Raw genomic sequence first — 27,237 nt, 5'->3', positions numbered from 1 at the left:
AGAACTCATCGGTTCACGTTCACGGCATTACCACGTTCCGATTCTGTCTTCTCCACTTCCTTCCTTGTCATACGAATTGTCGCAGTTGTCAATTGTGTGGTCGTGTCACTGAGGAGGAAACCCTGGCTCGTCAGTTTTCGCCTACGGATGATGAGGCTCCGAGTTACTTCCAAATAGCCGACTGCAGGCGGGTAACGCGTCTTGTTTCATGCAGCTATCGTAACTGCGATTCAAATAACCTGCCCGTCGATTGCACCAGCTTACGAGTCACTTTGGGTCAACATAACGCTTTAGCTGAGGGTCACTATTGTACTTTTCTTCGATAAAACTCGCACCGATCGCCAGACCACGCTTCGGATCTAAGGTCCGCCTCTGCCCAAGCTTTCAGAGCAACAACTTTGATGGTGGCAGACACGTTTTAAAGTCCGTTAGATGCGCTTAGCTTTCTTCTGATGAGGGCCGGCTATCCCAGCCGCAGCGGTATTACCGTGAAGGAACTCTCTTCGAAAAAGTCCAAGGGCCTGCAGCTGACCCGCCAGCACTGGGCGTAATGGGAGAAACGCTGGTCCAAGTCACCGGAAACAAAATCACTGACACGAGGAGTATGTATCGAACAACTCATTCAGAACCTTTAGCTTGAATACACAGTGTACGTACACCAAAACGCCTGGAACTGCGCCTTCGCGCCACAGCTCAGTCCTTTTAAAAACAGCAACCGTTCCGATCTTAAAAGTCGAGACGAATAAACTAACACCTTGTTCCCTCTTGAATCTTTCACAAATACACCGCGAAGCCATTTTTCCGGTGTCGTGGTCTCCTCAACTCGTGCAAATCAAGTCAGTGCTACCTGCCGGTACACCATGACCCGGTTCGTCTACTCGAATGCGGAAAGACTGAAAATCCTGAGGGACACAGATCACCTGAGTGTCAACGACGCTGCTAGCGCAGCTGATGTCACCACCTTCACCATAAGATATTGGAGGCGGAACAGAGCAAAGTATCTTGCGCGGCCGCCGGAGGAAAGGCGTTGCGTTGAGGTGGTGCCATTAGCCCAGTTTGAGCAGGCACTCGTTGAAGAGCTCGGAATTCGTGACGGTGTATCAGCACGGTATTCTCGGCAGGAACTCAGCCGGTAAGTGTGTAGCCCCGTGAACGGGCGAGCGCGTAGTAATGAAGAGATGTGTTGTTGACAGGCTTGTGCGATCTCTTGCAAAACACTACAGACTTAGGAAAGGAGCGATTTGCCAGACATGGATAGATGGATTCATCGAACGGCAGCATCTGACTCTGCGGAAGCCAAAATCGTGCAGTCGAGCTGAAACGTCCCGACGCACGATGGAGCACCGTCCGGCTAGATGCAACAGGGCAAGGACTGCGGGTGAAAGAGTGGGCGGGAACGCGGCACCGCATTCAGGAACATCGGCCAGGAGGACACTGCAAAAAGGGATACACCTCGATGAAGAAGCGCTTGCATGCCAGCCGAGCGAATCTGTGTCCACAGTGGATACGCCTTTCTCCGAAAGTGGGTGTTCTCTCTCTTTAGATACAGTCAGTACGGCTTCTTTGCTATCAGCCCCTCTGCCTACGCACGAAGAACTGATCAGACTGGAGGAGCTCTATAGTGGCAAAGACGAAGAAAAACTTACTGCGACCCTTCTTTCTCCGAACGACATATTGCTGCACGCCGGTGTCCGAGTTGCAGCATGTTTCCGCACTCCTTGCCCGTGGCCATTCATCCCAGTGGTTCCCGATGTCCAAGCTCAACCTGCGTGTGCCTGCTTCTGCCCGTGGCGCTTCCAGACCCACGATTGACGGTTCTCCACAGAACATTTCGTCCAAGGGATGCGGAAATGCATGCTTTAACGTGTCCTTGCATATCCCTGTTGTCTAGAAGCGCCAGTCGAAGCTTAGGCTGGTCGCTGCAAAGACATTTGCTTTGATTCTCGTGGCTGTGTGCGTCTGGATGACATTGGTCTACGCGTCAACTATCGTAAATGCATGTTTCTACTATCCAGGCCATGCGCATCATGTAGCGAAGCTGCAGTGGTTTAACACGTCTTTCGATCGCGCGGCCACTTGATGCTTCACAGTGTCCTTCCGGCCGTCCCTGCTGCTGTGAACGCGACTTTCCGTCAAGCCTTCAGGGACTGTGCGTGAAAAGCCCTCCTTGTTCTGCTAGTGCCACGCAACAACGTGTGTAGCAGCGGCAGAGTATCCTGAATGCCATCGCGCATTTATTGTGCACGCTTTCGCGAAGTAGTTTTCAAAAATTAATTCTCCACACTGACGCCTACTCAAAGGAGGGAGATGGTCTATATAACTTAAATTCCCACGGAGAAAGCTAGAGAGAAGACACACCGCCGTACACGACAGACTGAGCCTTCTATATACGGCGGCCGCGGAACTCATTCCAGCGTTGCAAACGTCCACTGTGCTGCCTTTACCTCAGCTCACTTCATACGTGGCCATCCGCTTCGGCGACGGCATCGATTTGATGGGCATCTTCGGGAAACGCCGATGCCGTCGATATATCGCCCCCGTTGTCCCCTTCAGGGTGCGCTGTGGCGTCGACTACTACTGCTCGTTGAGAAGTTGACTGCTGCTGATGCAGGTGATGCTTTGATTCACCGGCAACCAGTCTGTGCGTGGAGATCCCATCACTTTCCGACGCCGCTCGTGGACTAACTTCTCGTGAAGTGCTGTCCTTTTGCCATCTGTAAGAGTCGCTGCCGGCCAAAAGAGAGGTATCGGGCAGAGGCCCATATCCCTTTGACGCTTGCAGCAGCATCATCCTCTCACTATCCCGCAGGAGCCTTGCGTCTTCGACGAAAGCTTCGGCGTCAAGCTCTGCTTGGAATTCCGCCACCGCACGAAGACAGCACGAGGTGAGAGCGCTACAGATGATAAGCATGACGCTGGCAACCATAGCGATCCACCATCTTGTCTCGATAGACAACTTGAGGAGACACTCTCCCATCGGTCTGGCAGCTGGGGCGAGCATACGCAATTCCGCGTCTTCGTCGTCTAGCGCCAAGGCTCGCTGATCTGTCATTAGCCGCAACTTTGAGTCGACATCTCCTTCCTGAAAAAAGGCGAGAGCGGAGGGGCGCATTGACACTAGGTGGACGAGCACGAAGACACCGATGAAAAAAACCATTAGATTCTCCATCACCAAGAGGACGACTGTGCCCCGAAGCGCGGCATCCATCCGCTTAAAGACGCCAATTTGGCCAACAATCGATGTAAGCAGGTTGAGGAAGGCGAAGGCGAGACAACAGCACGAGAAGAGGGGGCGGTTGGCAAACGGCGCCGGTAGCAGCGCCAGAAAGCCAACCAGGAAGCAGCAGTAGAAAAAAGGGAACAAGTAAAGAGCCGACGCCCTGCATGTTAGAGGAATACGACTAAATGGCGCGCAGAGGCACATCGTACAGACTCGTGGCACGCATCAGTCTCGTCTGGTTGATCTGGTATCCGGAACCTTTCCACCATGCGCGACGCCTTGGCTGGAATTTCCTGACACCTCAGCTTGCGCACAACGCCGCGGCCACGGGCGCAAGTCTTGCTGGATCAGACTGTCACAGAAGCCTCGAAGACAGGTCGTTGCGCGTGCAGATCTGTCCTGAATCCAGGGCTTCATGATGGGCCTCGCCTCCGCAAGGGGCTTATTTCTGTATTTCGTAGGTTGCGTTTGAGAACATATACGGCCCATCCACGACCGAGGCAGTGCCGGACTCGGGGTTGGTAACCCGACAGCTGCCCGCGTTAGGGTGGATCACGACTGCCTTCCTGCTCGTAATAGCAGCGCGAGTCAACTCGCTTTACCTTGCCTCTTCATATACGCCTGGCTCCCACTGTGTCCTCCTCGTGTTCACTCCGGCTGACGCTCGTTCAGAGGCGGAGCTGATGGCAGCGTGAAGGGGCAGGCGGGAAGGCAGAGCATCTTCGGAGTGACGCCACCGAGACGAGTTCCCCAAGTGAAGCAGGGAATCTCAAGAAAAGGTTCTTTTCATACTCAAGGAAGGGATGTCAGCAGAACACTGGTGCCCCACGCGCATCTGCGTAGCCAACAGCGGGCAAAACAATTAGAGGCCGGACGGTGGCAGCTGAGGGCCCCTGAGTCGCGAACGAGTCGCCTGTTTCGCTGGGTTCATGTAAACATTGGGGCTCAGCAAGTTTTCAGAGGCCACCTTCTCCTCCGACGTTCTTCAGCAGGCTTTGAGTCATGCGACAGAGTTGTTGCCCGCGGGGGCAAGACAAGAGCGGCGAACAGCTGTACGGTACACATGGAAGACCGCGGAAACCAGCTGAGGCCCCACTTCCGCGCCAGGCTGGCTCCTCAGAAATCTTGCCTTCCTGTTTGAAATACTTCTCATGCAAGACAGCGCAATTTTCTCGACGAAATCCGGGATCAAAGCTGCTGTCTGTACGCAAACAGTCAACGGCGGCCCGCGCTCGCGCTTGATCGCGCAGCCCCGCTTGCTCGGACCGTTAACAAAGAATTCCGCTTCAAAACGCTCCACCGGAAAAAGCGTTGCGAAATGCAAAACATGTCACGTTGGATTCCCACCGAGCATTCAGCTCATCCGAATCCGTTCGGCGTGCTCGTATCAGCTTTGAGCAGCAAGGCCAGCTGAGCCATCCGTGCCCCATCGAGCGGCGCCTGGATTTACAGGGCATGCAGCCAGCCGAGTTCAAATCGTGGCAGCTCACTAGCCCCGTGCCTGCGTCAAGGTGAGGAAAAGCTGTGAGGTCTGCAATAGGCGAAGCAGACACACTTCTCTGTCCTGCTCGGTGCATGGTCGCGCACCCAGTTTGTGAACTCGCCTTCCTTTGTACCGGGTGCCTCTTCAAATGGCGAGCCGGCATCCCAAGAGGCGGACCAGTTAGATACGTTATCTAGCTGCGTCTTGTGTCCCGCTCTGAAACTTGCTCTGCGACGCGCTTGTACGCCAGAAATTTAGCATAACAACACTCCACAACAGCAGGGAAAGATGCACTTCGAAAAGTTTCAGCTCCAGTTTTTTCTTCTGACCGACTAGAGAATTCCGAGCACGGGTGTCTGTGGAACAATCTCGGTGTCTAGGACAAACGGGGGGCAGCGACATCGCGTTTTTTCCTCGCCTACAAGACAATAGTCCACTGAAACTTGATTTCTCGGATCGCATGCTCTCTGGGCTGAACATGTTGGGATCAGCCAGCGCGTCCGATTCTCTGAACTTCCTTGATTGCCCAGCTTTTCGCGCGTAGACAGCATTCACCTCGTCGTGCCCACGTGGAATTTTTCCACGCTACACGCCTAACTGATGCGCTGCCACGGCAAGCATGGGGTCGCATCTCCTCTGCGATGAGACGGCAGACATGGATCCCTCTAATTCTGCGAATGTGTACGTAGGAAGATAGACGCGAGCACGGCGGCGACGTCGTCACTGTGGAGGGTTTCCACTCACGCCGCAGGGGTGGGGACCGTTCTTATGTTAGTACTCTACTTATTCTTGGATTATTTCTATGACTCTTCTCAATCTACACGTAAACAAGGAATCCTATGATTTCATGGCGCGCCGCCGCTGGTAATCGGTGCACTGTTTCAAAGGATCCATTCTTATTCACTCTCTCACTGACATCTGTAAGTCTCCCGCTTCCAGACTCAACATGTTTTCCTGTGTATTTTGCGGCCGAAATACGTGCAGCCATATCGTCTAAGTGGACTCTGATAAGCAGGAAGCGAGCAGCGCAACCTGTCGCACTGCGTCTCGCCCTGTGCATCGTTGGTGGAGTTCGTAGTTTTCTCTCCAGCTTTTCTTGCCTTCAAATGTAGACACGCGCGAGGCAGTCACGCGGACACACGAAGAGTCGCCTCTCACTGCTAAGAAAAGTGAGCTCAGGAACCCATTTCTTACGTCTAGAACATAATTGATGCTGAAAACCTCAATACAGTACGGCAACATGCCACCGCAGGAGTCTAGAAGCACAGGCCACGGAGAGAGGCGTGTCCCCTCTGGCCGCACGCGAACGGCCGCTCTCATATCTGAGAAAGCTGTTTGCTTTATGTCGATGACGCCAGGAGCTGCTTCGGCACCAGCGGCTTATCGATCAAGTGCACCACGCCGTTGTGGCTCCGCAGGTCTCCCTTCAGTACCAGCGCGCCTCCAATCCAGAGATTGAGCGCGCCGCCCACCCGCGCGAATCTTCGCGCGCCGACAGCGTGCGCGGCGCTCCTGCCCTCGTCCGTCCCGTGACTCGTCTCGCTGTCTGCATCTATCGCGCCCCGCGCGGCGAAGTTGGTGCTGGTCGTGATGGGGAGCAGCGCTGCGTACCGCGAGGGCTCCACCCAGACGCGGAGAGGCTCTTCAGCCGACAACGCGGGCGGCAACGAGAAGACCGGGTGGGCGACAGGGGGGCGCCTGCCGGCCTCCGCGTCCCCTTGGATGTCGAGTGCGTCTTTAGCCCCTTGCCCCGCTGCGCCTGCGGTGCCGCGAGTCAGCCTCCGCCCGCGAGGGGAAGCGGAGCCGCCGAGGCGCGACGCGTACATGACGGGGGTGATAAGCTCGCCGACTGAGTCCTGATGCAACCAGCTACTCTGGGCGCGCGGATCGCCGGCTCCACACTGCAAAAACACGAAAGAGGGAAATAGAAGGGCGCGTCGCACGGCGTAGCCGCAGCGTTTGGCCTTCTCGAGAGCCCCAGGTGGCTATGCACGGCTTACCAAGAGTGCGCTTATCAGTAACGGCCTCCAGGATCATACGCCTCGAAACAAGAGATTATGGCACCACGGGGATGACCAACGCCTCCAAACGCAGGCAAATCCCACGATCCGAGAAGCGACACGCAAGATACTCCGGCCCAGCGGTGAGACACGCTCGGACTCGTAGTATATACTTCTTAAAAAAAGGTAGCTTGCATAAGCTTTAGAGTCCGCCTCTAGTGAGTGCCACTGCATCTCCTAAGTCATACGCAGGATCAAATCCTCCTCAAGCGACTCGACAGGCCCACTACACAGACCGTGGAAGCTCATTTGATTCCGTCACCACGATGTTCGCCAACTTGCACACAAGTGTCGGCTTTTCACTCGCTGCTCGAGTCCTTTTTGGCTGCAGGTCTCTGGCGCGCAGCAAGGCTCACCGCGAGCATGAGCGTCTTCAGTCTCCACTCCCCGGGTATGACGTGGGAGAGGGCCAAGGCGCGAAGCTGCTCAGTCACGTTGACGACTCGAGCCGCGGTCACGGCCGCAGTGCCTCCGCGCGAGGCGGTCAGGGCGCCGCCCTCGAGTGGTGAGCGTGAACTCGCCAGCCGCTGCGTCTGCTGGTCCTCTAGAAACGCGAGGCGCGCGTTCAGCGCGTCGAGGGTCGCGGCGCTCAGGTGCGCGCGGCACGCCTCGTCAGTCGGCAGGAGAAACGTGTGCGGCCCCGGTAGCGAGAGCGTGTGGGCTGCAGCAGAGACGCGGAGAGACACACCCACACGCATGCGCGTATGCAGCCCGACGCGGAGACGAGAAGAGACGAGAAGCGAAGAGAGGAGAAGAGAGGGCACGCAGACGGCTACGTGGAGGTCGGCAGGCAGAAGCGCCCACCGGCGACGGTGCGGCGAAAGCTCAGAGCGCCAACGGAGAACGGGCTCAGCGCGGCGCAACCCCCACGTGGGCGGGGAAGGGACGGACTTACCGACGCCGGGTACGACGTTGATCAGGCGATAAAAGATAGAGACACTTTTGCGGTGGGCGCTGACGGCGTCGAGCAAGGAGCGGCGCACTTCGCGCTCATCAAAGGCGAAGTAGACTTTCCGGTTCAGAACTTCCCAGTCGCGCGACCATTTCCTGCGCATACACAACGCCAGTCGAAAACACGTACGCGGAAGACACATGTAGACTAGAAAGGAAACACATATAGACTCTACATCGAGACATACCCGGACTCTACAACGGGGTACGTGCAGACTGGAAACGAGATACACGCAGGCCATACAACTCGACGGGCACCGACACGCAGATGCATGTGCACACGCATGCACGTAGACGACTACACGCGATTGTCGGACAGATGCGCTGAGGCCACCTTTACGATGGACATGAACAAGACAGAGGCGCAGAGAGAGGTGCTCATAATTACAGGAGTATATACATGTACATACATGCATATATATATATATATATATATATATATCTATATGTAGCTATATACATGTGCAGCTCAAATATGGGATCGCTTCAAGTGGAGTTGCAGAAAAACGAGCCAAAGTACATTCTGGATGCGCGAGCCGCAGGGATTCACGCCTGCACGCAGGCAGTCGCCTTGACGCCTTCCCTGTTTCCTCCCGGCGATGGGAGAGGGCAGAGACTCTTCGGCGCAGCGGCCTCGGCGTTTCGCTTACACAGGGCTCCGCATGCCGCTTGCGCGAGTCCACCAACGTCTCTGCTGCAGCTGCAGCCCGAGGAAAAGCTCGGCGGAGTCCCTGCCCAGCAGCGAAAAACTGCGCTGGGGAAGGAACGCCATCGCGCCAAAAAAAGAAAGAATGCTCTTCGCAGAAGATGCCCGCCAGCGCGAACCGAGACAGCGTGTGGACGCAGAGGGAAGCGAATCAAACGCAGAAGAATAAAGATGAGAAAGACAGGAGGACTCGCTGGCTCGTAACGCTGAATGAAGTGAGACAGGAGTTGGGCGACGTGGCAGAGCGTGAGCAGCTCGCAGATTGCGCTGCAGGAATTCCTATTGAGACAGACGAGACGCTCCCACGGCAGCACAAAGATAGCGTTGGAAGTCGAGGAGAGCGCCGTGAAGACGCAGGCGCGCAGGGGGCAAGAATACAGACGAGGAAACGAGCTGCTGTGGTGAAAAGTTGAAGAAGAGGACAACCGTATTTCTCTGCAGTAGCGGGGCAGCGCCAAAACGACGAGAAAGTCAGCGACACCCAACGCAGAAGCGCAGACGCCTCGCGCCTCTAGATTCCGTCAAAGCTTTGCTGGTTAAAACGCACGCGCTGCGCTGCCTGCGGCTGCAACGACTGCTGACGTCTGGAGTCGCGAGCGCCGCACCGCCCTCGATTGCGGCTGGCGATTCCTCAGCGATCGAGACACATTGGATGAAAGGCAGCTCGTGCAGCGGAAGCTGAAAAAAGTGAAGGTGGAAGAGAAGGGGAGCGGCGAACGGAGCTGGAATCGATGAAATGCAGCAAACCGGTTTCTCGCTCGCGTCGCGGACTCACGCGCCAACGCTCACAAGGAACGACGTGAGAGAGATCGCAAATACACTTGCCGGGTGCCTTGTCGATGCCACAAGAAGGCAGAAGGGGAGTCGTCTCTCTGGAGACTTTTCTTGCTGCTGACGTAAGGGTAGGATTCATGTGCAAACGAGGACTCTCAGAAAATCGCGAAAGACGGCCGCTTGGCTTCCCGTGTGAGAAAACATACTTGGTGGCGCGGATAGAGGAAGAAAAGGAATCCGTTATAAGTCGCAGAACAGATTCCATGTCTGTGGAACGAGAGCGCCAAAAAGACAACTATAGATCTATAGATCGCCGGCGCTGCGGCTCCGTGCCTCAGGGGGGTCCTTCAGCATACCGCCGTGGAGGAAGCCAACTGCAGAGCGGGAGAAACATGAAAGGCTTTCGATGACAAAAGAGCAACTCCCCAAAAGAGCCTAGATGGCGTAGAGACGTTCAAATGATGATTTCCCGCCCAAAACGGGAAGATTCTGATATCCGATTCGGTGTACATACACCTCGCTGCCCAGCGGGCCCCCTGTTTCACTCACGGCGCCAGGATTTCGGCACTGCGCGAGCTTTCCGGATTAAGCTGCAGATAAAAGGCAAAGTGAGGAGCTCGAGGGTAACAGAGGAAGAGAAATTCACACAACCCCCCGCTTCATTCTTGAGAGCTGGCACATGCACCTGCTGTGCCGCCGACGGCGCCCAGCTTAGTCGCCGAGCGCGACTCAGGCCGCACGCTGACGTCGGGAAAATGTGTGGAGTAAAAATGTCTCTCCTATTCTCCTTCTCTCGCCGAGAGGACATTCGAAGAGAGTATGAACAGCCGCAGCCGGGTACGTGCAACGGAGGGTTTTTAATTTATCGCCATCCGACTGCATGCACATGCAGAGCGCACTGCCGGTCCTCTGCCGTCCGCCGCACCACAGCTGCGCTGGTAAATCCTGTTTCCAGTTGCCTTGGCGCGAGTTCTTCTTTGTATTTGCCTCGCCTGTGTGCTCCAAGAAAGGAGGAACGCGGGAGTCGTCAGCAGCTACCTCCGTGTCTGCCGAGCTAGGCACCTAGGGCGAAGGCGAGCGAGCTCTCGACAGAGTTCGCTTACATCCCTTCTATCTGCGTCTTTTGCTCGCTCGCGTCGACTTGGTCTTCAACGCTTTCGCTTACTTAAGGCTTGTTTGTGAACGCTCCTCACTCGTCATCAGTAGACCGTAAGCTTTTCTTGTATGGATCCACGCGGCATCTTGCCCTTCGCGCGCAGACACGCAGGCGAGATTGCGAGCTGTTTGTCTGCTCCTGCTTCCCAGCCCCTTCTTGTTCCCTTCTCTAGCTTGTTCCTCGTTTCCGTCTTCGTGTTTCTGCTCTGAATCTCTTGTTTTCCTCTGGAGTGCAGCGCGTGGCTACCCGTCGCTCAGGCATCGCCACGTCGCACCCCTCGCTGGCAGCTTCGAAGCGGAGGCAACAGGAGGAAATTCAGAAAAGGCAAAATATGGGGCACGCAGCACACGAGCATGTCGGCACGCCCGAGGGAGGGTCGGCTGACCCTTTCGGTGCGCCTTCGTCAAGCTCAGCGGTGGCAGGACGCGAGACAGAAGACAGACAGGTGCGTGCCACCGCAGGGCGAGAGGAGGGTGTGTGTCGCTCAGAGACCTCCGCAAAGGGCTTCCACAGAGAAGTGAAGCAGGAGGCCAACAAAGGAGGAAACCCGGCGAACGGCGAGGCGCCTGAGGCCTTTGAGGCCGCGAAAGTGGCAGAGGAGGATGCGGCTGAGGCAAAGACCGCGGAGGAAGAAGACGAGGAGAGGCCCAAGGTCGAAGAGCACGCGCGGGAGGAAGAAGAAGAGAAGGGGCCTTCGCGGCTCAAGTTCCCATCCTACGACGATTTCTTGAAGGAGGAGGAGGAAGAAAGGAAAGCAGAGGAAGATGCAGAGGCAGAAGAAGCGAAGGGCGACAGCGCGAATCTCGACGCGGCGTTCGAACTCTTCATGAGTGAAGTGAAGGACCTGCCAGCAGTCACAGGAAAGTCGACGGGTGAGGAGAAGCGCGGTGCGTGTATTGTGTTCATACTTCACCCCCAACGGGGGGAGGGGAGGGGGCGGAAAGAGAGAGGTCTCATTTCCGCGCAGTTGCCTCGGCCTGGCCTGCGCGAGCGAGGTCCCCGCGCGCCGGCGGCCCCAGCGAGGTGATTCAGTTTTTTTACGTTCAGGTCACGGCAAGAAGGAGACGCAGGCGGCGATGAGGAAGTTCAAGAGCTCTGAAGAGGAGTGTCTGCGCCTGACTTGCCAGACGTTTTCCTCGCCCTTCCAAGTGCTTCTGCTCGGCGCGGAGGCGACGGAGGACGACGTTCGCAAGCAGTACAGGAAGGTGAGTGTGCCTCGCCTTTTTTTCGAAGAAGCAAGTGCGCTTCGCGGGCGGGGCCGTCTGTCTCTGCGTTGCTGAATGGAGAGGGGCTTCGCGCGCGAATCCTCCTCGGAAGAAAGCAAACGGTTCACAGCCGCGGACTCTGCTGTTTTTGTCTCGCAGCTCTCTCTCCTCATCCATCCTGACAAATGCAAGCATCCAATGGCTCAAGAGGCTTTCCAGGGTGAGGCTGCTCACATCTCGCAGCGTAGGAGTCGTATCACGCTGCGGTGACTCTACACCCCCACACTCCCGTGCGCGCTTCGTCTCTGCCTCCATGCACGCGCGGTTTTTTCTGCGCATACCGGCTGCGCCACCAGAGAATACCAGTCTATTCATATTTGTGTGAACACCTATATATATATATATATATATGTATGCTCACTTATATGTATACATATATATGGAAGCGCTCGGGTATGTGTCTGCATGTCTATCGTTCGCCAGTTAGGCAGAGAGGTATAGGTGTCGAGCGAGAAAGGGGCAGGATGCAGGTGCAGGGGACACGCGGACGGCCGCGAAAGAACGTCAACCCTAAATTTTAAAGTCTTGCGGCGTATGCGAGGGTCCTCTGCTGTGCGTTCGCAGTGGTGAACAAGGCGTATGAGCAGCTTCAGAGAGCGGAGATGCGAGAAAAGTACCGAGACGTGATTGAGGAGGCGAAACGGCGCGTGCTGAAGGAGAACGCCAAAGAGAACAAGAAACGCCGAACTCGTGAGATAAGAGGAGGAAATAAAAGTCAACCCTGTGTCTCAAATTCATTTGGCGACTGGCGCGTGTGCCGCTATCTCAAGCCTGTAATTGCTTACCACACCCGCACGAAAAGGCGCGTTCTGTGCGTAGATCCTCAAGCTCCAGCCTTCACTGATGTCTGTGCATCATTTCTGGTGTGTTCAGACTGCTCCGTCTGCGTGAATATGGACTTCCTAGTCTAAGTTAGTGCTGCGTTTCTTTTGTTGGAATCGGATTTCCTCTTCTTTCTGGGCATTCTGCAAGCTCCGTCGGCGATCCTTGAGCACTGAATCGCGCCTCGCGCTTTTTCCTTCTTTCTCGTGTCGGCGGTTGACGTGCAGGTTTGTTGTGTTTCTAAGGTTTAGGGTCGAGGGGCCGTCGCGACTCCGTCGGACCCCGTGCAGTCTCTTCGTGTGGGATTCTGCGCAGCTTGGCGTCTTTTTGTTTTTTTTCTTCTTCAGAAGGCATCGACGTGCCGCTGCTCTCCGAGGACCCGGCGGAGCTGCAGACAGAAATCATGAACATGTGCGAGAAGATGCTGGAGGAGACGAAGGAGCGACGCGAATACGCGGAGCGCACCCGCCAGGCGAACGAGCGATATGAAAAAGAGGTTCGTGTCTGTCTCGCGCCGTCTCTCTCTCCCCAGATGGGGTCACGCCCCAGCCAACAGTCGCCTCGATAGACTGGCCGCGTCTCCTTGCTGCACGTCGCTAGGAGGCGGGGGAGCTTTCCCCGCCTGCACTGCGGGCGGAGGCGACCAGGCTCCTCCTCACAGATGCGTCCCTGTGCGCACATCCGTTTGTTATGGGTGGAAGCTCGCAGCGTGGAAATCCAGATGCAGACAGGTCGCCACGTGCGCGCCACGAGGAGGAAGAAAAGGAGGAGAGGACACGTGTCTGTTCGCCTCTACAATTATGTGTCATTTTCAAGTCTTATTTTTTCCATTTTTCATAAGGTTGAGTTGGGTTTCTCTGGTGCTAAGCCAAAAGTCTTATCCATAAACCCTCAATTTGTGGTTCAGTAAAAAAGGAGAAGCAGTGACTCTGTGCGAGGCGACGTCGCTGTGTGGGGTCTGCAGCAACTAGAGAAGCAAGCTCAGGAGGAACTTGATAAATGCAAGGAGAGGAAAGAGTGGCTGGAGAAGCGCGACGAGCGCGTGGGCGCGTGGCGAGACTACCAGGTAAGTCAGGCAGCCTAGAAGAAAAAGCATCGTGTCGATTAGAACTCATTCAAGAAGTTTTTGAAGTTAAACGAAGACCGATATTTTGATGAGAATATTCAACATTTTCTGACGTGGCATATGGCTCTTCTTCCAGCAGACAGAAGCGCACATGTTGTCGTGCGCCGAGACGGCGGCAAAGGACTGTAAGGCGGAACCGTGGCGGCCGTGGCGCCGAGAGTCAGCTCTCTGGGCAGCTCTCTTCATGGAGCGGCACCTTCGCTGCCCTGTCTCGCTCGTTCGCTCGCCGCGAGGGATGCGTGCTTTCGTTCGCATGCTGTACGTTGGAGCCGGTTGTGTCGTGTGTGAGGATGTCGCGCGCTTGCGAGGAGACGGTGCGAAGCGGCTAAGCCTCAGTCTGTCTGTTATATCTGTTTACGCTGCAGAGTGCTATCCGCGCGAAGGACGTGAAGCTGCAGGCCTTCACCGGAGTCCGCCACCAGCGCGAGCAGCGGAAAGACGACGACGTGGTGAAGAAGAAGCAGCGTATCCAGGGCATCGACACGTCCTACAAAGACAACTGGCGCTAGAGTGAAGCAGCCCCGCGAGCTTGTAACTCTGCTGGGACTGTTGTGACTGCAGTTGTGCTGGCGCGCATCGGGAGAAGCGGAGAGACATCGGCGGAGAATGGACAGGCAGGCAGAAGGCGCGCGCGGAGCGAAAATGGCTGCGGCGGAGTCGATGGCGATGGTGCGATTCTATTCGGACGTTGTTGCCTGCGAGATTATCGTTATTCTTTGTCATGGCTGGCGGGAATTCGATGCTCAATGACGCGCGGAAGGCCGGGCCTGCAGGAGTGGCGCTGACCTCCTCGGCGACAGGCTTCTCGATGTTTTTTAGTGAATGTATCCTTGAAGACAGAAGGGAGAAGTGGCTTTTCTGAGAGAAGAAAAAGGCCTCGCGTGGGAGATCGGAAAGTTGTAGAGAGGCGAGGAAGGGGAACGAGGTACGCCTCTGCGTCTTGAAACTGTGCGTACGCGCCAGCGCATTCTCGAACACGTTCGGGTGGCGGCCTGCTGTCGCCTTTCGCGGGCGCGTGGCGGCTCTGCAGCGAAAATGCAGGCGAGAGGTCTCCTGGCAGAAAGTGCTGTGAGTTTCCTCCCTCATTTTCCTCACGCACTTTCACCCTAATTTCGCGTCTCGAAGGCAAAAGACAGAGGCTGTCTTCGCGCATGCTGCAGCAGTCGGGTGCAGGATGTTTTTCTTCTTCCTTCGACTTATTTTTCTCGAAGTCGTGAGAGTTCCGCGGGTGCTCGGTCTTTGCTCAGCGGAGAGGCAGCTGGAAACTCTGACGAGTCATGTCAGCGTTCGAGTCGGTTCCGGGGTTTCCGCCGCTCGCCCTCGTGCGTCCACACACTGGCAGCAGAGTCCGCGCAACGTTGGAGGTACACACTCTGACTTTCTTTTGTGATTTTTCCCTTTGTCTGGCACGCTTGACCTTCGAGGTAGAAGCAGAAGAGCTGGAGGTGTGTGCGAGCTTTGAATCGCGCGTCCGTTTTTCATTTGAGTCGAGTAGCGTCCTGCTCTTCCTGGAGGTCTTTGCGCTTGTTCTCACTCCAGTTGGAGTCTGAACGCGAGAGACTCTATTCGCCATTCTGGTTATAAGCTGAAGCTTGCAGATACCCCACGCGAAAAGGGGTTTACGAACTCTTGCCCCGAGCCTCATTTTTTGAAGCTGACCCGTCTCATGAGAGAAGCTCAAAGCCAGATGTACGGAGCAGGAGCCTTGCGCTATTTTCGATCCCCTGGATGACCATGTCTCTTTTGCAACGCTATGCGCTGGGGCACAGCGACTGAGAGGCCTTTTCCTGGCTCTTTATCGAAAAGGAATCGCATACACTGTCAGTCATGGTAGTGAAGTGCTCGGCAGTTCACGCGATGAGGTGGAAAATGCATTGAAGCGAGCCGCGGACACTGCAGCAAGTTCGATAGAAGGAGCCGATAGATTGGCAGTTCTCTCTTCTCTTTATTGGCAAGGAAGCTTCGTTCGCAACGTGAAGCGCGAGTCTGTTTCGTGCTACCTGCGCGTTCTTTTTTGCTTCTTTAGAGCGAGCTCGTGCAACTCTGCGCGGCCGTCCGTTGCTTCTCAGTGTGTGCTGTGGAGAGAAGGCAGGAGTGGAAAAGGTAGGCATTCATGCGTCAGTGCAGCTGTTTTCAGGAATGAATTAGCCTCTGTTTCTGCAAGGCGGGGCCTCTGTTCGCAGCGTCGTCTTTTGTCGCGTGCCTTTGGCGCCGTTGCTAAAGAGACAGTCTGCATGCGCATGTGCATGCACGCCGAGGTTCGCTTGAAAAAAAAACCAGTTTTTCATGTGCGAGGCGGCGAGTCTCGCTTGTATACTCTTCCTTCGCCCCTCGTACAGCTTTGACTTCTCTTTCGCATGCCTTTTTTCGAGTTTTGCTCGGCGCGATCGATGTAGAACTGCCTGCGTGGCGTCGCTGTCTGCCTTGGTCGCCAGCTGACCTGTGAACCTTGTAGACAACGCGCCGCAGCCCGATTCCGCGCGAGACTTGCCGTCTGCTCGCCAGCATCTGTCACTGTCTTCGCTCGAGTCGCACCTTGTTTCCGCACTTTTCTGCTCCCTCAAGTTTTCCTTTTTTTCCGCGCGGCTAGGAAACCGTCGCCTGTGCGCGCCTATTCTCCACCGGCATGAGGTGACCCAGAAGAGGCCGCGCGAAGCGGGCAAGCAGAAAAGAAAGCACTGAGGAGAGACAGGAGGAGGCTTTCAGATCTCGAAATACCTGGATTGCCAGGCAACTCGAAAGCTGCTTCGCACCCCGTGGGGAAATTCGGCGCAAAGGGGGCCTGTCAGCCGTCGAGCGGGCTTCAGTGTCCGCGGCCTAAGATCGGCGGAGAAGTCAAACGCCGCGAAGGGAGAAGAAGGAAGGAGGCAGACGCACAGAACTGGTCTCTTGAGGCTGCAGGAGCGCCCCAAAAAGGAGACAATGAGAAAGAGACAGCCGCGAACGCAGGAAAGGCGCCGCGAAGCGGAGGACGCGTATTAACACCGCCACAAGAAATACGCAATCTCAAGGGAGAGACTGAGAGAAGAGGGAAAAAGCCGACAAAAATCGGGTGGAGAGGCGGATCCCGGAATGGAGATGGAGCAGGCGGCATTAGTGGCGGAGGCGCAGAAGGCCGCCGAAGAGAAGAGGCGACAAATTGAAGAAGACTATCCGGCCTTGTCGCTGCTGTTTCGCCGCATGCGCAACTCCCTGTACCTGCCCCAGTACCTCGAAGTCGTGTCCGCCATCCGCGCAGATCTGGAGTCGAACTCTCGAAGAAAAGCGACCCGGGCAGAGACGCCTCTGGGCAACGCCCCAGACGTCGGCGAGGTGCGCGACGCAACGCAGCTGGAAACGTCTGCGAGTACCTCCTGCGATGCTCCCTCTGTAAAGAGTGGCGAAGGGGGGGAAGGAGACGGAGCAAGAATCGAGCCGGCGGGGGCTGGCAAAGAACAGAGAGGACGCCAGCAGCACGCGGGGAAGGGAGGAAACGGCTCGTGCGAAAGCCCCCCTGAAAGAAGGGCGACAGGCGGGCCGGCGGTGACGCCAGACCAGGCTTTCTGGTGGCTGTGCGCCAATCCGCCTTCGTTTCCATTCTACGAGGTGTACACGTAAGTTTTTTCGCTGTCTTCCGCTCTGCATTTATGACCGCCTGCAGACTGCAGCGTCGCGCTCTAGCTGTTTCGCCGTGCGCAAAAGGCCCGGCTTTCCAGTGTGAACCGTGTGCGCGCGCGCTTTACGCCGCGTATTTTGCGTTTCTTTCTTTTGGGTCACTCAGGCAGGAGCTCATCGACGCGCTCGCGGGGTATCTACACGGTAGGATTTGCGCGAGGCTGCGGCCGGTGGAAGAGAGCGGCGCACGCGTGCCGCAGGACGCCGCCCCGAGGCCGCCTCTGCGAAGAGGCGGCGGAGGACGTGGAGGAGGAGGACGTGGAGGAGGAGGACATGGAGGAGGAGGACGTGGAGGAGGAGGACGCGGAGGAGGAGGACGCGGAGAGTCAACTCTCGAGAAAACGGGAACCGCGCGCGGACGAGCCCGCGCGCGGTCTCCGCTTCGCATTCTCGAAGTCGGCGCGGGCACAGGCCTCCTCGCGCGGCACCTCACGCGTGCCCTCGATGCGAGGATTGCAGGCGATTCGCCGGAAGGCGAAGGCACTGCCCCCCCGTTTGCAGGCGCAGGCGCGGCCTCAGCAAGCGCCGCAGCGACGTTCCCTGCCTCGCACGATGAATCCGCTTTGAGCGGCTCAGGGGGCGAGGGGGCGGAGGATCGAGGCGGAGACTCCCAGGAACAGACGTCTCTCGAGCGCAGAGGAGGGCGAAACCGCTGGTATTCCTACGTAGCGAGCGAGGCGCGACGCGACCTGGCGTGTCTGTACCCCGCGGTCGCCTATGGCGACTTTCGCGACATCCTTCCCGCCTACTGCCCACACATCTGCATCTGCTCATGGATGCCTTTCAACATCGACTGGACGGAGACGTTTCGAAGCTTCTCGCGAGCGCGGCAGGCCCGCTCACCGCGCGCCGCCTGGCAGGCTCTCTCCCCCTTGAGGGACGAAGGAGAGGGACGAGACCCGGAAGCAACGGAGCGAACGCAGTCGTGTAGGGATCGCAGCCGCGCAGACACGCGAAGCCGACCTTCACAGTCGACTGCGACGCACATTAGCGCGCACACAGAAGCGCCATCGCGGAGCCCACGAAGCGCTCGTGCGGCAGAACGCCGCGCAGGCGAACCGAGTGTAACAGAGCAGAGAGAGGCCGGCGACGATACTGGCGTGAGCGAGTACATTCTCATTGGTCATGCAGAGTTCGGCCTCGTCGGCAAGTCGTAAGTCTCTCTCTTCTGGCGGGCGAAGAGGCTCCCTGCGCAGATGTGCATGCCACGTAGTCCGTGGAGTGTAGGTACTTCCGCCCTCAGACTCCTCTCCAGGGCTTGACCTGCTCGGCGTCTCTGCCTTCACGGTGCGCGACCCCCGCCGCCCCTCGCGCGACGGGTTCGTCCGCACTGACCTTCGTCTTGTGGCGTCAACGGCCGCTTCCGAACGCGTGTGTGTCTATCAGGCTCGAAACTTGGGGGGTGCGCGTGCCCGCGACCGTCTGTCTTCCACAGGGCGTGGAGTTCCGCCGCACAGACTCTTGCGCAGAGTCTCGACTTCGCAGCGAAGACAGCAGGGCGCCGAGTTCCCCTAGATCCAAGCAGCGACGGTGCCAAGACGAAGGAGAGCAGGAGCCCGCGTCCACGAGGGAAGGGACTTCTTCACACGCTCCACGCTCTAGTCCACAGCGTGGCCGCCCCACACCTGCGTCGGGCCGCGGGACGGAGGGCCCTCTTGCGCGGGACGAAGGGCAGCGCCGTGAGGCGCGGCGTGAGCGAATTGAAGAGAAGAGGCCGGGGCCTCCACGGGGGGAAACGGGGAGCGGAGAGGACGCCCGGCGCGTAGAGGGCCTCAGACTGACGCACGCGTTGGGAGCTGGTGGTGGGCTTGAGGGGGCAGACAGCGAGCCTGAAGAAGGTCTTCCTGAGCTGCTGCCGTTAGCAGAACGGCAGTATTGGCGCGACGGGTACGCGCGGGTGCGGCTCAAGGGGTGGGACGGCGAATTCCAATGCAGCAGATTTGACGCCGTCGAGAGCCTCGCCAGTGGAGGCGCCAGCTCCTCCAGACTGTCCATTTTTAGGAAACGAAGGCGGCGGTGACCTATGGCTTGCCGCGTTCTCAGTATTCCTGTTCCGTACCCGCGTCTGCGCGGTCTAATAGGTGGACGGCGCGTGACACGACTGCCGATTCAAGCAAAAACGCGGCAAAAACTCGCTGCGCACGCTCCCAGAGTTCACAACATGTCAGCACCAGGGACGCCATCTGTGCACGGACAGCGATCCGTCTCCGCTCCTCTGAGGAGATGGTCGAGGCCCTATGCGTTGGTCGCGCTCACGGTGCCTAGGCTTCACAGAGTTTGGCAACAAAGCCTCGTTGAAGGCGCCCCCTGTGCAGTAGTGATGGGGAGTACTAGATAGAACTCTCGGTTACCGCAGGTTGCCCTTCGTGACGAGTAGCGCTCGCTTCTCGCAAGTCTGCAGCACTGTCACTGTAGTAGTGCGCGGTACACGCAGTCAAGCCCGTCCTGCGGCCTCTAAACAATAAAGTCGCCCGAGCTGGATAACGAGGGATCCATTGTGAACCGCCGACGCAGGATCATCCCCGTGAGGCAAATTGCTCGCTATCTCTGTGATCAGACGAGACTCCCACTGAAGCACACCAGAGAAGTCGCACCGTCCTCTGTTGTCTGGCGGAGGCGTGATACGTTCACGACGTGTTGCCCTGACGGCGGGGTTCCCTGGGTCGCCGTTGTCGCCCTGGCACGACGAAGCGCCGCCTCGGCCTCACACTATGCTCCATGAGGTCGTAACTCTTTCGCGAGGGCACTACCAAACTACTCTGCGAAAGACAAAAAGTGAGGGAATTCGGGTCACGGACGACGATGCCTGCACCGCTAATGCGACAACGGGAGGCGAGCTCCCAACATGCAATGCCCTGGGTATCGTGCCCAGATTCCAGGAACGGCGACGGGGATCTGTACCTGCGAAAGTGACTCTCTATACGTGGCCCTGCGCGTTTTTTGTTGGAATTCGGCGTCTGGATAGTGACCGCCAGGGCACTGTTTTGGTACGGCTGGTCCTGCCACTTGCAACTGTATACGACGCGGGGCGAGGTTGCGGTGCACGTCGAAGCTCCACAAAGGCTGCGCAGCCAGCACAAGCGACCTGAGCAACGTGACCGCAGCGCGACACGCTTTGGAAGAACAAAAGGCACCAGAAGCGGGTCCGGTACACGTCCACAGTTCAGGTGGGACCGTCTGTCAGCGCGCCGGTGGTGTAGCTAGCCACTAGATATCGATTGGCACCTGGAAGATGTCACTTGCGGTTCGGGGTTTGCGTACGGCTCTGAGAGATGCGCCGTCCGGGGGTTGACCGCGTCAGTGGCGTGAGCAGTGCAGGTGACGTCGCAACGCGCACCACCGGACCCTCAGAGCAATGGCTGCGCGGGCGCATGCGATCCCCCCCTCTTAGCGTGCCGTACCAACCGGGTGGAGCCGCCTGCCACCAGCGGCATGCCTGAATCTGGTGGCGGCGCATGGACGTGGTAGAGTCGACCACGCTCTGAAGTCGAGCGCTGCTGCGCATCCCTCTGCCTCACGCACTAGCCAGACGGCGCGCATCGATGGGGGAAATATTGATGTGGCGTCGCCCCCGTTCAAGCGGGTCGCGCGCACCAGTCCGTCGACCCGGTGATCATGCGGCTGCAGGAACGCGCGATACATGGGACAGCGCGTTCCACGTGTTCGAGAGAGGAGGACGACACGCGGTCACTCTACGGCAGGCTCAGCGTTGACGTACCGCAGCTGCAGCGTCAGCAGGTGAGGGTGGCGTGAAGAGGCATATCAGAGTTTCGGACTTCCCCGTGAAGCAAGAGAGTTTTTTTGTCGCGTAATCGCTACGCGGTGTTTTCTCCATTCTTAAGTTCCGGTTAGTTCTGTATGTGAGGATTTCCTTTTATCGTGAGGAGCGGTGGGGAGTTCAGTTGGAAAAACCTCGGGAAACTGCGGGCGGAAGGAAACGTTTTAGGATGACTGGCTGCATGAGGGGGGGAGGTTGGTTCAGTCTGGCCTGCTGCCTCAGAGCCTGTCACTTCGTTCAGACCCAGTGACGCTTTCCGTTTTTTTCGTTCCGTAGTGCTGTGTCTTCGTGGCATACGGCTGCTACAGCTAAACGTAGGTCACACGCTTTGGGTAAACATTGAGCAGAGAACGCAGCCTACCTGCGGGAGGGCGGTCCGCGAACCAGTGGACAGTCGTTCGTTTAGGCCGGCCCCAGAAAAACTGGATTTCGATTTTTTCGCTGTGAGTATTCTGCCTTTCATTCGTTGCTTGCTGTGTATGCTTTAGTAGTTCGGGCGCTCCTGATTTGGGGTGTCGGGATTTCACGAAATATTCTATCTGGGCCGCGGGCGGGTTGGCGCAGGTGCCCTTCACCTTGCCTTGGAGACTGAATCTGAGCGTAGTTTGCCGGTGGTCTGGAAGGTTGTCATCTCAAAAACCTGTTGGGCCTCACTGGCTTCTTCGGAAGCGCGAGCTGTGCTCGTGAGTTGTATCGCGTGCGTTGTCTGTAGCGAGAAACCAGGTGGTTGAGTTTGGCTTGCTTGTGCTGAGCAGCTGTGACAAGGCGACAGACGGCTCTTCAGTATTCTTTGGGAGGCTCCATTCACGGATGTTGTGTGAGGTCTGTAATTTCTGGAGGTTGTTTGCCTTGCAGACTCCAAAGAAAGTGTAGGGGACTCCCCAGCTGGCCCTATGGACTCGCGGCGGTTCAATCTTTATTTTTTCTGTTCCAGCGTTGGTTCATGCCGGTGCTGTCGAACGTTATAGCTGTCTTCTCTGTTGAACACTGTAGCCTTCGAGCCACGAATAGGTCACGTTTTTTCGGTCTGTTGCACTCTTAGCGTTGTCGTGTGCAGACGTCATCAACGGGTTGCCTTTATCTCGTGAGCTGGGCTGGGTACTGCAGGTCCTCTCGCATATTTCGTTTTTGAGAAGCGCAGTCAGTGTTGCCTCGTCGCCCCCGGTCTGCGGGCTCAAAGCTAGGGATCTGAATCGGTCGGCGTTGCACGAGTCATTGTTTGGTTGGCTGACCCGGCGTTGTGGTTTTTTCGTCGGGTTACTGCGCAGTGCGTGGTGCGTGGAACCAGCAGCTGCTGTGGACGAAGCAGCGCGTGAAGGCGAGTCCAGGAGTCGGGTTCAGTTTGAATGGCTAGTGGTAGCCTGAGGCTCAATAGTGGTGGCTGAGGCGTCTTTTCTGTGCTTTCCAGTGTAGCTGTTCCTGCTTGGAATGAGTGTATACACTCGCGTTTTTCGGAAACTTCCTTCGCGTACTTCTGAATTTGCGAGGATATAGTGGGGGCTCGGATCTTTGCCTTTTAATATTTTCGTGAGCTTTGCATCGTCCACAAGATGCTGGGACGGCGTTGCTCCTATGACAGCTTTCTTCCTCCCCACCACGGCCAGAATGGGAACGGGTTTGGAGCCCTCTCCTTTGACCCCACGATGGCAAACCTCATCGCACGAGCAAACTCGCAAGGTCAGGCGGACCAGCTGGCATCCAGATTTCCGTCGCTGTCTTCAAAAGGCTCCGGCGACTACAACGGGTCGCGCGACCTGTTCGTTCATTCGGGAATTCCGTTTCTTTTAGACAGCCAAGGGGGCAGTTCTGCAGGATCAGATATGCCAAGTGGAGGCGGGTTTGGTACAGATTCAACTGTTGGAGGCCACGCAGACATCTTGGCAAATGCTTCGGGACAGCGGCATGGACTCAGACGGGCTGGAACAGATAGCAGCTGCGGGGACCGACCGTCGCGTGGACACAGTTTCTGCCGGACTGATTCAGCGGGGTCGGATCAGCCTCTTATACTGCTTTCGAAGACGGAAGACTCTACTTCATTTGGGGCTGGCCAGTTGGAAGAGGTAAGGCGGCCTCGTCTTTGTAGATTGCTGGCATATATACCAAGAGTGGAAGCTGCGGTATTCGGAAGAGCATGTATTGTTTGTTCAGTAGGAAACAAATGCATGGAAGTTGGGGCGTGGTGGATCGGAGCAGTCCGGCGTGCAGTCTGTACGTCGCTGCGGGGCAGATAGTTCGTATGTGTGAATCACTCAGCGCGTGTCATGTCAGCCGTAGCTCCGGAGTTCGAGCGCACCCCGTGGCACTGCAAACGGCAATCTGCTATGGCCAGGATCGGCAGGCGGCGCAGTCTGGTTTGTTATTGCGCGTTTCGTGGTGCTGACATGTTTTGTTACAGGGTGGCCCGCTTTCTTTCTTTAGTCAAGGTCCGTCAGTGCTTCAGACATCGGAATCCGAGGCCAGTTCCTCGTCAATGAGTACATTGCCGAGGCCAACCTTTTCTGTGGTGGACTCGTGTTCCACGACAGGCAGCATGGAGAACCTAATGAACCAAACTGGAAATTCCGCTCAGGTGCAGGGCCCGGGATCTCGCTTCGGTGAGCGAGTGCCACAGATATCTCAATCGCCTGCTTCAAGTGCGTCGAACAACCAAGGGAGTCGGGGCGACAGCTTCTTTTCAGCCCCGGCTCAGCGACCACAGATCAATAGAACCGACGATTCACAAAGGGCATCCGTGGGAAGTGTGCCAGCTGAGTACTTGGGGCCGTGGCAGGGGAACACGCAGATGCAGGTGGCGCCCGAACAATATCGCGTCGTTTACCCGCATCAAAGTCAGGTTGCGGACGGGCAGAGAAAGTGGGAAGCAGGCGCAGGACAATACCAGGCTCCTGCAGGCACGCCTTACGCGGGAACTGCGTACCACTGGTCCGCAGATTGGTTCGGTGCAGAACAGCGACAGCAGCAGCACAGCGGTACCGGGAAAGGCAGTGTGTCTTTCGGTCAGAATGGCTCTGAAGGCGCTAGCGAAGGTGTTCTAAACAAGATCGAGGATCACACTAGAGGTGAGGGTACGTGCGTACTAAGTATCATCTTGCATGTAGTGGAATCATCGCAGTTAAGGCGCAAGTGTGTCTTCATGAGATACCTAACAGTTTTTGAGTAAGAGTTCGAGTATGCTACAGCGTAAGCACTTGCGATCAGGGAATCAGATATTAGACGACGCAGGCCGGCACTAACACTGAATACTTTTCGGTGAGCCGCACGATTGTGGGCACAACTCCGTATAGTCGTGCGTCACATGCTTGATATTAATGCATGTGTGTGACACAGTATTTAAGGGTGCTGTTTTGCAGTTTCTCTGTCACGCGTGATGACTATTACTGCATTCTTGGATAAATATTGTGTGTGCACTCGTGCAGATTCTGGGGTGATGTCGCTGACAACTGATGCACACTTCTCGGCAGGTCAATCTGAAGCTGTTTCGCCTGCATCATCCGCCCCTTCGGACAAAAGCTCTGTCGTCCGTCGAGTGGCTGCGGTTGATGAGCTCGCGTCATCGGCCCTAGAGGGGGGACAGCATGGGCTGTCGCCAGCGGGTAGCATTTTCAGTTCGTCAACGTCTTCTTTGGCTGCACCGACTGGAAACTGTACTGCAACAACTTCGACTGGCATCTCGGCCGAGGCCAGCTGTCATGGCTCACTCGCGGCTCCTGATGAAGCTAGTATTGTGCCGAGTCGAACTACGGGTACCAGCACTAGCAGTGAAACGGGTGACTCGCATTCGGAGGGTGGAGAAGGGTCTGAAGGTGGGGATCGGTGCATTACAGAGCTCACGAAGGGGAACAGGTGCATACGTGGAGCTCCTCGAGCCACAGTGCAGCAACTATATGGTCAGACGTATGATTTGGAGGCGTTGGCGCTCGAGATTGATCGCACGTCGCTGGATGCAATGGACACAGGGGAAATCAGGAGAGACTACTACCCGGGAGTAAAGTTCCCAGTTGGAGATCTAGGACGCAAGCTGCTGTTGATCGCCGTGCGAGAGAAAATGGAGGTACGTAAACGACTCACATCTCGGAGAGCCAGCGCCAAAGAGACAAGGTGCAGCTCCCCGGCAGTGGGGGCTCAACGGTCCAGCCAGCTCTTCAGCATTCCACAGACGCCTAGTCGCGTGTGCACATCACTGCTTATATACATGCGTATATATTTACCTCGCTGAAGGAACAGTGGGACGCGATGATGTATTACGGTTTGATAAAGCTGTAGTGAACGTGTCTTAGTCCCCGTACACGCGCTGGCGTGCAGCCGAGTGTCTGCATTGCTTCCCCTATTTTTTGCGAATGCTCTGATCAAGTGACGTTGGCAGCGCCGCAGAGGCAGAAGCATGTTTTCTCGAAACAGTCTCTATACACACCATTCTCCTGACTTGTGTGCGATATGCAGGCGGGTACTTGCGGGCAGCTAAAATTCCTGACGTTAACTGACTTATTCCGGTTGGCGTATGAGCTGGGCATGTGGAGCTTCGCATTGAAAGTATCGATGGCGTACAAAGCGGGAGGCCTCCGTATCCCCAAGGGCGGTTTGGGAAGCGGCGCAAGAGGAGGAAGTGGAAGGGATGAGCTGTGGTGTGCCAAGGAGAACCGGCGACGCCGAAAGGGAAGAAAAGGAAATCGATCCAGAACGAAATCGGGGAACAGCCGGGTTGCTAAAGCAGAGCATGACGACGAAGTAGAAGATGAAGATGAAGAAGAGCCCGTGGGAAATATTGAGTGGCCCTTGCCCGGACGGTTTCAAGGATCCAGCGACGTGGTTTACCCTGCTGAAGGAAAAAGTGACGTTAATGTGGGGCGTTTTGCGAGCGAGGCGGATAGCGAAGGAGAGAAAGAATGGAGCTTGGAAGATAGAGCAGCGAACTATCCTCATCGCATGCCGGGAGGACAGCTCGAGAGGGGGGAACCAACTGAGGCGGGTCAGCTCGGAGGACAGTCAGCGCGAGCTCACTCAGAATTCGTTGCAGGCCGCGAGCCCGTCCATTTCACCGGATTTCTCACGGAAGAAGAATCCCATTCCGTGGCTCATGAACGACAACTCACGGGTGAACAGGTGTCACAGCAGTCACAAACAGTAGAAGGGCAGTGGGACTTTCACAGTCTGATGAACCGGGAAAGGGGAGGTGGAGCGTCTCAGTGGCCAAGCCATGTGCAGCTACGAGATGAGGAAGCAGGTGTGGAAGATACAGAAACTCAGTCATTGAAGCACCTGCGTACAGGAGGAAGGCCCACCCGAACTAAGCGGGGTAAAAAGCGAACGCGAGGTAGAGCTTTCGAAGGGAACGAAGACGGAACGATGAAGTGGGACACAGATGGGCAAGGCTCGATGGTGGTGAGGTACGACAGCGAGCGTTCAGTTGAAGGTTCGTTCAACGGAGGCAGCAGTGTCTCGGCGGAAGGGCAACCTAGTACCGGAATCGGGTTCATTCATCCGGAGTCCGAAGAACTCGAACCGGCTTCGATGATGGCGGGAGAAACAGGTGCCCGAGCGAGCGCATTAAAAACGGCTAGGCTGGACGGAGGATCAAGCCGCAGCTTCGGTCGCGACGGCGGAGCTGCAAGCGCAAGCTTTCATATGGCACCGGCCGCGCAGGGATTTCAGTCTCTTCAGACGGGGGGTAGCCCTGACGTTACACTTCTATCACCGGGCCAGGTAGCAAGTCTGTCCAGCGCTGCCGATGGACGGGAACTGAGTGCCACGGTGGGCGGCCTGCTGCCGCCACCCTCTGATGCAGTAGATAGTAACTGCCACGGGTCGAGCCCTCTGGCAGACTTTGGGACGGCAGACTTGTATTTTTACGGGCAGCTGGGAGACGGCCGCCAGAGGGCCGTTGCTTCAGCAGACATGGACGCCTCCACTCTTGGGGGGGAGAGGAACGGGGATCTCAAGGCCTTCGGACCGCCGGCAGACGGGGCCGAGTACAGGTTAGATGGACGGCACCCGAATGACGAAGAAGGCGGAGAGCAATCCATGAGAGGTGCCCGAGCGTTTTGCCGCGTAACTGACCACCGCGATGTCACACTCGGCGACTGGGCAGACAGGAATCCAGCGTAGGATGTCGTTTGCTATCGCGTGGATGCGGACAGAACTTCTGCGAGGTTGGCGCTTGCTCATCATCTGAAGAGAAGATGCAACTTCTTGTCTGGGAAGAGCGGCGGACGATCCTGCAGTGTGGTACTGCAGTGTGAAGCGAC

General features: G+C 56.8%; 6 protein-coding genes across 6 annotated transcripts; 4 read left to right on the top strand and 2 right to left on the bottom strand.

Annotated features, from left to right (window-relative positions):
* Positions 1 to 860: 860 nt before the first annotated feature.
* Positions 861 to 1,136, top strand: BESB_068580 (uncharacterized protein; the record flags this gene model as incomplete). The annotated part of the gene is made up of 1 exon (XM_029365251.1): positions 861 to 1,136. One exon carries the CDS (start codon positions 861 to 863, stop codon positions 1,134 to 1,136), a length of 276 nt encoding a protein of 91 aa, XP_029218834.1.
* A 1,319-nt stretch (positions 1,137 to 2,455) lies between these two features.
* On the bottom strand, positions 2,456 to 3,424 carry BESB_068570 (uncharacterized protein; the record flags this gene model as incomplete). The annotated part of the gene is made up of 1 exon (XM_029365250.1): positions 2,456 to 3,424. One exon carries the CDS (start codon positions 3,422 to 3,424, stop codon positions 2,456 to 2,458), a length of 969 nt encoding a protein of 322 aa, XP_029218833.1.
* A 2,619-nt stretch (positions 3,425 to 6,043) lies between these two features.
* Positions 6,044 to 8,486, bottom strand: BESB_068560 (uncharacterized protein; the record flags this gene model as incomplete). The annotated part of the gene is made up of 4 exons (XM_029365249.1): positions 6,044 to 6,604; positions 7,120 to 7,424; positions 7,659 to 7,810; positions 8,365 to 8,486. The coding sequence occupies 4 exons, from the start codon at positions 8,484 to 8,486 to the stop codon at positions 6,044 to 6,046; spliced, it is 1,140 nt and encodes a 379-aa protein (XP_029218832.1).
* Positions 8,487 to 10,681: 2,195 nt separating this feature from the next.
* Positions 10,682 to 14,072, top strand: BESB_068550 (DnaJ domain-containing protein; the record flags this gene model as incomplete). Its single annotated transcript, XM_029365248.1, has 7 exons — positions 10,682 to 11,222; positions 11,398 to 11,555; positions 11,715 to 11,775; positions 12,180 to 12,305; positions 12,785 to 12,933; positions 13,402 to 13,503; positions 13,929 to 14,072. The coding sequence occupies 7 exons, from the start codon at positions 10,682 to 10,684 to the stop codon at positions 14,070 to 14,072; spliced, it is 1,281 nt and encodes a 426-aa protein (XP_029218831.1).
* A 2,569-nt stretch (positions 14,073 to 16,641) lies between these two features.
* BESB_068540 (uncharacterized protein) lies at positions 16,642 to 19,237 on the top strand (the record flags this gene model as incomplete). Its single annotated transcript, XM_029365247.1, has 3 exons — positions 16,642 to 17,156; positions 17,324 to 18,370; positions 18,604 to 19,237. The coding sequence occupies 3 exons, from the start codon at positions 16,642 to 16,644 to the stop codon at positions 19,235 to 19,237; spliced, it is 2,196 nt and encodes a 731-aa protein (XP_029218830.1).
* Positions 19,238 to 22,545: 3,308 nt separating this feature from the next.
* On the top strand, positions 22,546 to 27,097 carry BESB_068530 (uncharacterized protein; the record flags this gene model as incomplete). The annotated part of the gene is made up of 4 exons (XM_029365246.1): positions 22,546 to 23,055; positions 23,391 to 24,054; positions 24,412 to 25,046; positions 25,436 to 27,097. The coding sequence occupies 4 exons, from the start codon at positions 22,546 to 22,548 to the stop codon at positions 27,095 to 27,097; spliced, it is 3,471 nt and encodes a 1,156-aa protein (XP_029218829.1).
* Between the last annotated feature and the right edge of the window lie 140 nt (positions 27,098 to 27,237).

Source organism: Besnoitia besnoiti, chromosome VI (assembly GCF_002563875.1).
Source record: "Besnoitia besnoiti strain Bb-Ger1 chromosome VI, whole genome shotgun sequence".
In the NCBI taxonomy this organism is placed as follows: domain Eukaryota; phylum Apicomplexa; class Conoidasida; order Eucoccidiorida; family Sarcocystidae; genus Besnoitia; species Besnoitia besnoiti.
This window is presented reverse-complemented; position numbering and strand designations above follow the sequence as displayed.